Source organism: Rhinolophus sinicus, chromosome 3, assembly GCF_057876585.1.
Source record: "Rhinolophus sinicus isolate RSI-liver-muscle chromosome 3, RSI-T2T, whole genome shotgun sequence".
NCBI classification, from domain to species: domain Eukaryota; kingdom Metazoa; phylum Chordata; class Mammalia; order Chiroptera; family Rhinolophidae; genus Rhinolophus; species Rhinolophus sinicus.
Genome location: NC_142503.1, coordinates 191,264,316 through 191,276,569, shown reverse-complemented (window position 1 = coordinate 191,276,569; position 12,254 = coordinate 191,264,316). Strand labels below are relative to the sequence as shown.

Sequence of the window (12,254 nt, the reverse complement as noted above, 5' to 3'; positions counted from 1 at the left end):
TGGTGGGCAGCAATATTTCTGTGAGAAAATAGGAGAAAATATTTGCGACGTTAAATTTTTCTAAGAACTATTAAAGTTAGTGCTATATAAATTCCTAACTATACTTTTGCAGCCATTATGCAACCTTCATAAGAGGTTCTGTAGATATTCTGGAATCCTGATTAGCCCATCATTGTTAAGCTGTTTAAATTTTTCATGATTTCATATTAACCGTTGGCCTTGTTTCTGTAGGTGTTCGAACATTTGAAATACCACTACTGAAAGTCGTTGTTGGAAACCCAAATCTGTTGGAAATTGAAGCTGAAGGCGCTTTTGATGATACTGATAGTTATGTAATGGAAATTTCCATAGCTAGCAAAACTTTACGTCAAGTAAGATTTTCTTTAATTACAAAAAAATAGTATGAATTATAGAACATTTAGAATGTAAGCTGAGGAAAAGAAGGAAAAATTACACATCATCCTACCTATGAAGGATGACTCAGTACTTTTAGGTATTCCAGAAAGGCGGTGTGACAGAACTGAATAGAGGTTAAAAGGGTGAGCTCTGGAAAGGACTATTTGAGTTAGATCTCACTTCTGGTACTGTCTGTGTGAACTTGGCAAGGTTATTTACAGAGGCTAAGTTTCCTCATCTATAAAATGGAGAAGACAGTAATAACACCTACTTCATAATGTTGTTCTGAGAATTAAATGGGATAATTCAAATAGGGCGTCTAAAACATTGCCTGGCACGTAGGAAATGCTCATTCAGTATAAACGTACAGTATTTTCTTCTTTTTTCCCCCCTAAAACTGGGAGGGCAGTGTATATACACTATAAAAAATGTCCTCCTTTCACTTAACTACACGTTTTAATCCCTTTGACTCAATAAATACTTTTTTTTTTCTTTTTTTTAAATTAAATTTATTGGGGTGACATTTGTTAGTAAAATTACATAGATTTCAGGTGTACAATTCTGTATTACATTATCTATAGATCCCATTGTGTGTTCATCACCCAGAGTCATTTCTCCTTCCATCACCATATATTCGATCCCCCTTACCCTCATCTCCCACCCCCCACCCCCCGCCCCCTTTACCCTCTGAATAAATACTTTTCTACATATTCTAAAATTTTTTTATCATAAAAACTTTAAGATATAGAGAAAAGTAGAATTTCCATCTAGCTCTCTATGTAAATTCAAATTAAGCAATAGTCAAGATTTTGGTACTTTCATTTTATCATCCCTATTTAATTTTGTTTATATTCTGACATATTTTTAAATGAACAGCAGACATTGTGTCATTTCACTCCTATACGCTTCCATACACATCTCTAAAAACATGTGTATCATCTCTCACATAACCACAACACCATTATCATTCCTAAAACTTTTAAACTAAATTTTTGGTTTAAAACCTATAAATTCAATAAAAATTAGTCTATAATCAAATTTCTTCAATTTCCTCAAAAAAACGTATGGTTGGTTTGTTTGAATTGGGATCCAAACAAGATTCACACAGTATGTGGATTTTCTTTTTTATCTTTTAAGTCTCTTTTAATTGAAAGGTACTACTCCATTTTCTTCCCCTGCCGTTGAATTGTAGAAATTGGGGCAATTGTGTTATGGAATATCCAGCATTCTGACTTTTTCTGTTTGCTTCCTTGTCTTTTACATAATTGTGCCTCCCACCCCCAACCCCATCCCCAAATTTACTTTAATAATATAACCCTGGTTGGATTCTGGTTCAATGTGTTTTGGCTAAAATTCATGAAAAAACATATCATTTTTAGTGGCTACAGAACATGGGGCTAGGGGTAAAACTACCACTACCAGAGTCTACTACACCACTATAGTTATTAGTATTTCTTCATTTTTAAAATTCAATGCCAAACAGAATTTATCAGATTTTGTTGAACATTTAATGTTCAAGATTCAAATACATTTATTATGCACAAATTCCTACGAAGAATGTATCTTGGTGAACTACAGTAATTGCTAAGTGAATAATTTCCTTTCAAAATGTATCCAGATAGGAATTATTTTATTCATATCATCAAAGCAAATGTCCATCAGTGACTGGGAGAAGCCTCATGGATGTGAGTTGGATGTAACGATGGTGTTTATTTAATAAGGCCTTCTTGACTCTTGCTCATTTCCACATGTTGCCCATATCCAACGAGATTGGAATGTTTTTCTTCCTGAAAAAGAATGTGTTTTCTGTTACGAGTTATTCTCAAACAGATCTTCATGTCAAACTTATCACTCTATCTCTATTTTCTGTCATCACTCTTTTTCTATTTCTTTTCTTTTTTCTGTCATTAGTTGGTTATTATATTAGTTTGCTATGGACATCATAACAAAACACCACAGACTGAGTGGCTTTAAATAACAGAAATTTATTTTACGATAGTCCTCGAGGCTAGAAGTCCAAGATGAAGGTGTCAGCAGGGTTGACTTCTTCTGAGGCCTCTTTCTTCAGTTTTTAGATGGCCGTCTCTTCCCTGTGTCTTCACATTGTCCCCTCTCTGTGTGAGTCTATGTTCAAATTTCCTCTTGTTATAACGGCACCCATCATATTAAATTAGGGCCCACCCTACTGACCTCATTTTAAATCAGTTACCTCACTACAGGCCCTACCTCCCAATACAGTCACATTCTGAGATCCTAGGGGTTAAGACATCAACATATGAATTTTGAGTGGATACAGTGCACCCTATAACAGTTACTTTAAATAATCTTCATTTTATTTGGCTATTTTCAGGGTTCAACTTCACTGGCATTTATTGTCTGGGGAGCATCAGTGGACTGCTTTGTTACAACATTCGTGCCAACACTGAAAAGCAGCTGTAGTTATCTCAAATCTATGCATCACATTCCTAGTCAATATATCCCATTGGAAGACTGGATCAGAGGAGTCCACAAAGACAGTCAGGGTTTTAATATGATCAAAACTTTGCCGGTAAAAAAACCTAAGCAGATTGTTTTAAGGGTACCAGTGATAACATTACTTTTGTGTGACTGGCTGGCCATTCAGTCTTAACATTTCTTCCATGATGTGCTCAAAACATTCTAGTTACTTTTCAGTCCTCATGTCATTTCAAGGATATGATGATGATTTATTTCTAAAATGTGAAACTTTCTGAAATAATGACTGCTCTTGGGAACTTGGTCTTACCATTATTAATATCATTTATGCTATATTTTGGTGGCATAATCTTGGGCTTTTGCCATATATGAAGTTATTTGGCCTGTGTTGTCCTGTCCTGAGCTAATATATCTTACTGGCCCCATTTCAATGTAGTAACAATTTTAATTTTTGCCTTATGAGAATCTTTTTAAAATATAAATTATTACTCTGTTAACATATAATTTTCCTTGTGACAAAAAAGCAAATAACCCAACTTGAAAAATTATTTACTAAATACATCACTAGGACTCTTTATGAAGTTTTGAAACTTTATTTCATTGACTTTATGATACTATTTTAGGTACTAAAAAGTTTTTCACTTATTTACAAAGTCCAAGTTGTATCACCATGGGTTGAGGTTGTTGAAATTCCAGAAAATATTGAGTAGGGAACGTAGGGTGAATAGAAATTTATTTTAATACCTGGAACTAAGAACAAAATATTTTATTTTAATGCTTTTCTGGAAAATCAAGATATTTAAATTGAAGACATAATAAAAATAATGAATTATACATTTTCTTTGCTTAATCACTTGCAGATAAACTACAGGCCTCCATCTAATATGGGAATCGCCATTCCACTTACAGATAATTTCTATCATGCAGATCCCAGCAAACCTATACCAAGAAATCTATTTCACAAGTCAAAGGTAAATCATTTTTCTACAAATAAACTAGCGTTTATTTGAATTCAAGAAATCATTCAGTACAATTACAGATGGATCTAGCTGGGGGATTAAATGAGAAGGTATGTTCGGTACCTCGCTCCATCTGCCCGATATTTCAGCGATGATGATGATGGTGATAATGGTGATGATGGTGATGATGGTGATGATGGTGATAAAGGTGATGATGGTGATGATGGTGATAATGGTGATGATGGTGATGATGGTGATGATGGTGATAAAGGTGATGATGGTGATGATGGTGATAATGGTGATGATGGTAATGATGGTGATGATGGTGATGATGGTGATAAAGGTGATGATGGTGATGATGGTGATAAAGGTGATGATGGTGATGATGGTGATAATGGTGATGATGGTGATGATGGTGATAAAGGTGATGATGGTGATGATACTGAGGAAGATTACTACTACTGTTACCCGTTCTTCCTACTACGACTGTAGTCCTCTCTCCTCTTACTGCTACTCCTGAATATGGTTTTGGGATGACGGTGTCTAAATGGACTTTTCCCCCTGACCTCTCTCTGGCTCCCATTTGGATTTCAAAGGGGATAGATAGGGTCAAAGCATCTTTTGTCAAATGAAAATGGCCCCCAGGCCCATCTCACATCTCCAGCTCTGTGAAAAGAATGGTGCCCAAAAGAAAAGAAGGGCACTTGTTCCAAAATCAGCATGTTTAAATTCCTGCCAAGGTTCTGCCTAGAAAATAACTCAACCCCAGCAGAACTCTGCCTCTCTGGAGCATGGAGTAAGCAAGGTAGAGAGAACAGACTGTCACCATTAGCTTCAGCAGAAAAGTACATCATGGGGTAGCTTCTCAAGGAAACCTCATAGATGCCTGTGGAATCTCTCTCCAGATAACCATACCTACCTGCCCATATACCTGTACAGAGAGACTTTCATATCCATTCACGAGCATGCACACACACAATGACATAAAATTGTTTCTTTTGTCCAAGGCTCTCCATTGCCTTCCCATCTCACTCAGAGTAAAAGCCAAATTCTTACAATGGGTTATGAGGCCCTCTGTGATTTGGCCTTGGCATTGCATCTGACCTAGTTTCCCCCAGGTCAAGTTGCTCTAGACACATTGGCCACTTTGTCAACAGTGACAGCATATTCTTCAAATATTCCAGACATGTTTCCACCTCAGGGCATTTGCGGTTTCAAAAAACTTCCTGTCTGGGGTGCTCTTCTGCCATTTGTCACATGGCGCACTCTGTCACCGTCTTTCGATTTTTGCTTAAATGTCACCGTCATCAGGGGGCCTTTCTTAACCACTCTATTTAGAACTGTAATTCCCATCTCCACTGTTACCCACTCCCTATCCCCCTTCCCTGCCTTATTTTTCCTCATTACACTTAATACAATTTTACACATTTTACTCATTTATTTATTGTATTTCATAAACAGGTAAGCTACGTAAGGCAGGGTTTTGTTTCTTTTTTTGCAAATCTATTTTGTTCTCCATTGTATCTTTGGTACACAGAACAGTGTCAGATATATGGAGGGCCTAACAATTGTTGAACAAAGTAATAATACATATTTACACTCATATTGTTACACACACACACACACACACACACACACACACGAGAAGGTTGACTTCTTGTTGTATCTTGGATTTCAGGGTAAGAAGCTCTGCTCCTTCGAGCAACTAGAATTAGAATACTGAGTTCTTCTTTAGCTTCAGTTTGTCCCAAAGATATACCCTGTTGTGTCACTAGAACCAAGCCTCTTCTATTGAAGTATGGCTTTTCTATATTTGTATGAAAATCCTTAGTTTTAGGGGTGTTTTTTTTTCAGGATTTTCTTTGGCGTTAAATAGGAAATGTATCTAATTTACACCTAAGTAAATAAGACATTTTTAATGCACCTTTTAAAATTTACCCTGAAGTTTAAGATATAGACAAATAATAGAGACAGATATAAAACACACAATATGACTTGGATCAGGGATGCCTAACTAACTTAGTCGGAAAGATGAGTAGAGGTTAACCAAACAAAGGAAGAGTATACACAAGGGAAAAGGGAGACAAAGGCTGAGGAAATATCATGCAGAAAGGACAGAGATGGGAAAGGGCTCAGTGACTGCTCAATATTATTAATTATTAGGGAAGTGCAAATCAAACCACAGTGAGATACCACTTCTTACCCATTAAGATAGCTATAATACCTTTTTTAATGGAAAATGACAAATGTTGACGAGGATGTGGAGAAATCAGGACCCTCATACATTGCTGATGGGAATGTGAAATGGTGCAGCTGTTGTGGAAAACAGTGTGGCAGTTCTTCAAAAATGTAAACATGTGGAATGACTATATGACCCACCCCTCAATATATATCCAAAACAATTGAAAATGTATGTTCAAACCAAAACTTCTTAGCAACCTTATTCATAATAGCCCAAAAGGGGAAACAATCAAATATTTGTTAGCTGATGAATGGATAAACAGAATATGCTATATCAATACAATGGAATATTATTTAGCCATAAAAAGGAATGAAGTATTGATTCATGCTACAACATGGATGAAACCTCAAAAAAATATGCTAAGTGAAAGAAAGCAGTCACAGAAGACCACATAGTGTATATTTCCATTTGTACGAAATGCCCACAATAGGAAAATTCGTAGAGATGGAAAGTAGAATGAATAGACATGGGCTGGGAGAGGGGGTAAAGGGGAGTAACTATTAATGTACCCAGAGTTTGTTTTCGGTGTGATGAAAATGTTCTGGAATCAGCTAGTGGTGATGATTGAGTACTATTGTGAACATACTAAAACCCGCTGCATTGTATTGTGAACATACTAAAACCCGCTGCAATGGTTAAAATGGTGAATTTTGTCTCAATAAGCAGAAGAAAAAAAGTAGCTGGGAGGGACGGGGAATGGCAATCCTAAAAAATAATAATAATAAAAGTAGAGGGAAAGATAATGTTTTAAAAAATAGAGTTGATGATCAAAATCCAAAGCCTGTTCTTTGAAAAAAATGAACAAAGTAAACCAATCTCTAGCAAGAGTGATCAAGTGAAAATCAAATGACAAATGGGCAGTTATGGTAGAGTTTAAATAGCATTAGTGAATGCTATGAGGAAAGACAAGTATGAAATAGTAGGTATGGAGAGTGTTCCACAGCGTCTGCAAACTGTAATATCAAGTTTTTTTCTCTTAGGCCTGTTTTCATGCCCACGACGGGAAGGGCCAAGAGCAGGGAGTTTGGCGGTCCTGAGATGCAGCATTCAGAATGACACAGGCTTTCTAGGTCCATACATCTTAACCATCAGCCACCCTGACACAAACTGGCAGGCAGCTGAGTGATACTTGCGTTCAAATTACCAAGCGAGGAGACAAAATTCAGAAATAATATACATTTGTTATTAATGGATTTTTTTTCCCTTTCTTGAGGATTTTATTCACTCAGGGAACAAATATTTACTGAAGATTTACTCACTTTGCAGAAATCCAGCCAAACAAAAAAAGTCAACCTATATTAATTCTATTTGCAGAAATCTGGTCAATTCAAACAGTGTGCTAATAAGTCTACTCGGGAGGAATGTAATTGCACAAATGATCAGAAGTTTTCACATGCTGTTGCTTTCTCGGATTGCAGAGAAAAGGTAAGATCATTTTTAATTACCTGAAGACAGAACACTTTCATGTTAATAAGATGATGAAATGTGCATTTTGGTTAAACATGAAAACTAAGACATAGAAATAATATTTTATTATGACATAGAACTAAATAAGACACAGAGCTGAAAAGATCTGGATTTAAATGTCCCCAGACAAGTTAATTAATGTCATCTGTAAAAGAGAATAATACTTGCACTGCTCTGTCCATTTCACAGGTTCTTATAAAGATAGACACACACACACACACACACACACACACACACACATATCTATAGTTAAACAATTTGTAACTTGGCAAACACTCCACTAAATTATGGGGAATATTGATTCATTTAAAAAAATTTAGTATCTAATATACATTGGGTCCTGGGATAACAGAAGGTGAAATCCTTATAATTAGGAGCTCAGTCTGGTACTAGTGACAAAATAGAAGACAGTGTAACATGTTGGTGAAGACAATGGGTCCTGTGTCAAATATTTCATCTGTTAGTCTCGATGCATTCAAAGGTATATCAAGTTAATATTGGTATTTGCATTAGTCAAGCTGAGTGTGTACTTGGTATAACTTTCAAGTAAATCTATTTCAAAGGCCTTATAAGACTATAGATAGCATTATATTAATCAATATGGGGCACAGAGTCACATTCAATAAACTATGAGGGTTGTTATTATATACCTCTGCAACTCCCCCCTTGCTGAATTACAATAATATTTCTTGAGCATTTACTACCTGCTAAACACTGCTCTACGCCTTCTCAACGACTTGTCTCATTTTGTTTGAGGCACAGAGAAGCCAGGCAATTTGCCAAAGATCACATCATAATATGCGATGGAGCTAGATTTGAACTCTGACTCCAGAGCCTCAGTTTAAGGAGCGTGGCTGAAAGATCATGACTGGCTGGGAGAGAGGTGATAAGGGAGACGGCAAGACGCAGTTCATGCCGTGCCTTAGGGAATAGCCAACAAAGTTTGCACAACCTCATAGTAAAAGGCCTGTGAAAAAGGCCCATGGGAAGTTACAAGTTTTGTTACCACAATGTTTGTATATTACTTTTGGAGTGCACATTGATTCTTCTGTAAGACGTATTTTTTTTTTTTTTTTTCATGCCCTGAGAAGGCAGAAAGCTCAAGAAGCCCATTTCATTTGGAAGAGCCAAATTCTTGGGAATATATCTCTTCATTCTTTACCAGGAAATCAAATTAGTATTGATGTTCCAAAGTTACATTCATTCTTGGAATTTGCATTTTAGGTTCCTCGTTTTAAGTTTCCGGTTACACAGTACCCAATTTCTTTGGAAATTCACAGTGAGGATGGACATATGCCAGTGGAAACTCCGTATCTGGTTACTGTGATGGAAGTGAATAGGAGGGAAAACTGGGAACTAAGTAGGATTTGCTTTCTTCCATAATTATTTTATCTTATAAACAATGTTGTTATTACTTAGATAAGTGGTTTACAGAAACTGTTTGCACCAGAGATATGTAGCCAGGGGTTCTTTGGAGAAGAATTTGAATCAGTTGGCACATTGCTCTTCATTCTGCTTCTATTGTCTCCCTCTTATTTCATCACTTCCAGTGACCTGGATTTTATGGCATAAAAGCATTTTTGAAGAATTTGAGCTGTAAAACATTTGGAAGCCATTTTGTAGATGCAGCAAAAATGATTGAATTTGTGCTACATGTTAGTCTAGTGTCTCCTTTCACCAGTTATGCAGTGTTACAGAGGAGGTTATAAAAGATACTGCCTTTTATAGTACTGAGTTTCCCCGAAAATAAGACCTAGTCAGACAATCAGCTCTAGTGTGTCTTTTGGAGCAAAAATTAATATAAGACCCGGTTTTATTTTACTATAATATAAGACCTGGTCTTATATAATGTAATGTAAAGTAATATAATATAATACTGGGTCTCATATTAATTTTTGCTCCAAAAGACGCATTAGAGATGATTGTCGGGCTAGGTCTTATTTTTGGGGAAACAGGGTATGTCTTCTAATTACATGAGTAAATTTCTTAAAGATTTTATGGTAAGATAATTGAAGAGATGCAGAAATATTTTTAAATAAGAAAATTGAAATTTACCCTACCTCATTTATATTAGGTTGGTACAAAAGTAATTGTGGTTTAAAAGGTTAAAATAATTGCAAAAACCGCAATTACTTTTGCACCAACCTAATATAATCTTTTATCATACGTTTTGTGTTTGTTTATGTGTGAATACTTCAAGGTAATAGATCGATAGAATTAAACAAAATTTTGATCAGTCATTAATGTTATCAAATATGCCGATATTTGATATTCAGTGAGTCTTACTATGCCAAACACAGGCGTTTTTGGAATGAAAAACGCAGTAAAGAAAACTACTAAACATTTTGCTTTAACTATCATAACATCCCCATTTTCTGTGGTGTGCTGGAGCCTGTTGTTACTAACTTTTGAGCACTGATTGTTAAATATGCAAGCATTTTGCACACTGGTTGTTAAAATGCGGGTAGCTTGAAATTAGCCATGGTGAGAATATTTATACCATGGGAATTGGCAAATGCTGCAATCAGAGATTTGGGTTTTTTTTTCCCTTTTACATCCCATATTCCATTACACCACTGCAATTTCTAAATCCAACACAACATACCTGGTTTTAGAAAGAATTATAGGAAAGGCAGGAGTAACTGATCACTTTTTTGGGGAAAAGATTTCAGTGATCCTATTGTGAAACTTTTCTGCCACCTCATGTAAAATCACTTACCAACCACCAAGGTGGTCCTGCAATTATCTTATTGCCAAAGACACAAAGTATGTGCAGGTCAGAACTGGTCAGGAGCATGGAGCTGCAAGGAAAGGTCAGCCTGAATTAAGATGCTTTCCTTCTTGACACCTCTGAGCAGATGCAATGAGAGATACAAGGCTTAATCACCCCTAAATATATCTTCCACAAAGTCTAGCAGAATTAAAAGCATGGGATAACTCAGTTATGTTATGGAATGGAATCTTTCACGGTACCTTCATGTATGTAACATGTTGTATGCAAAATGAGAAAAGAGCAGACATGTGCTTAAAATATCCTTATGTACTTTTAGCACACACTGTACCAGAAAATGTAAAAAAATTGAAAGATTACTTAGAACCTATTCTTCATGCTCCGGTGTATAATCCTTCGGGCCTCAACTTAAGTATAAGGGTAAGTTGGCAGCATTTTTGTTTTTCCTGTTTCGAGTTTAGATCAAATACATATGCCTAAACTAAGATTGGTTTTAATTTTAAAGTGTAGGTTTCCATGAATGGGGGAAACAGCATCTTTAAAGTATATGGAGAGTGTTTGTGTTTCCTCCATTTCCCTCGATGTCACTATTTCCAAAGGTATCTGAAAGTTGAAGTGAACATTGACTTACTATGTTTTGAGCTGATAGACATCATGAATACATGACCTACTAAGGTAAAGCAGAAAGGGTGTTTCTAAAAGTGAGGGGGAAATGGGCTCAGTATTCTTCACCTGGATGTACACCGACACGTCTTCCGGTTCCTGCTGTCCTTAAGAACATGTGAGGTGGATATAACCTAGGTAATTGCTGAGAAAGCCAATCAAAGTTAAGGGACATATCAAAGTCATGAAGATGAGGATTAGCCCAACGTATACATCAAGGCCATGTTAGGTTTTATATTGCTGTGTCTTCATTCTAAATATAAAGTGCAGCATCAGCTATCGAATCCTTCTGTTTCCAATTTTTGTCCTTCTCCCTCCATTTTTATTTTGAAAACTAAAGTATATGCCCAAGAGCCTTTGGGGGATTGGAATTTTTTCATGCAACATCTCTAGGGAAAGTGACCATAGTTTGACTTACGGGAACATGCATGTTGACACCGCTAATGACCGGGTGTGCTTTTTCCACAGGGCTCTGAGCTTTTTCACTTCAGAGTGTCCGTTGTCCCAGGGGTCACTTTTTGTAACTTAGTTGAAGAATTTCAGGTACAGTGACTACACAGGTATCAAATGGGGTGATGGCTGGGGATATAACATGACCAGGGTCAGTCCAGGAGACACTGAAGATTAAAAAATGGCAGAATTGGTGTGACGGACAATGCTTGGAGACGGGATCCTGGAGAATAGTGGTGACATCAGTAATGATGCAATTAGAGCACGTGACAGGTGGCAGGTGGCAGGGCTGATCGATGCTGGGGAAATTCTACTAAGTGCCTGTATTTGTTGTTGCTCCCTTTCCACCTCCCACATTTAGCTTGGTTTTCTGACTTTTGATGCCCTTCCCCTCACCCTGACCTTCCCACAGAGACATATATGTCACATTGTAGTTTCCAGTGTTAGCCTCCCTTTGTTTATTTGCATTATAATAGTAGAGTCTTAAATACTCCCAAAGCTATCAAGATGCAAAAGAATTTGGAACCAAAATCAGTCTCCCCGAATCACCCCATGATATGCAGTGACACATTTTTGCTTATTCACATAACGACATCTGCTGCCTGTGAAGGCTGGAAAGGAATAAGGATTTGATTAAATTGATTGCTGACTCATTCATTGTCAACTACCGGTACCACATTATCAACAACAAAATCAATCCCACCCCTCTTTTCCTTTTTCTATCCTGGCCCTGTCCCAAGGCCAGCCCCGGTAATGGATCTGCACAACTACGAGACTGGGCAGCCCTGGCAGCAGTGCAGACACCTAAGACCATGAGAGAAAATCCATCTCACTAGATAGAGGAATCAGGAAAAGAGGCACCTGTCATATGAAGAGCGTGAGACGAAATTCC

At 36.8% G+C, this 12,254-nt stretch overlaps 1 protein-coding gene across 1 annotated transcript in view; it reads left to right on the top strand.

Annotated features, from left to right (window-relative positions):
* The window catches only part of CATSPERB (catsper channel auxiliary subunit beta), a 65,060-nt gene that overhangs the window by 50,708 nt on the left and 2,098 nt on the right, over nucleotides 1-12,254 (top strand). The window contains 7 exon segments of the mRNA XM_074326742.2: nucleotides 232-371; nucleotides 2,747-2,944; nucleotides 3,711-3,821; nucleotides 7,366-7,476; nucleotides 8,743-8,878; nucleotides 10,569-10,669; nucleotides 11,381-11,455. Of these exon segments, the coding sequence (XP_074182843.2) occupies nucleotides 232-371; nucleotides 2,747-2,944; nucleotides 3,711-3,821; nucleotides 7,366-7,476; nucleotides 8,743-8,878; nucleotides 10,569-10,669; nucleotides 11,381-11,455 (872 nt within the window).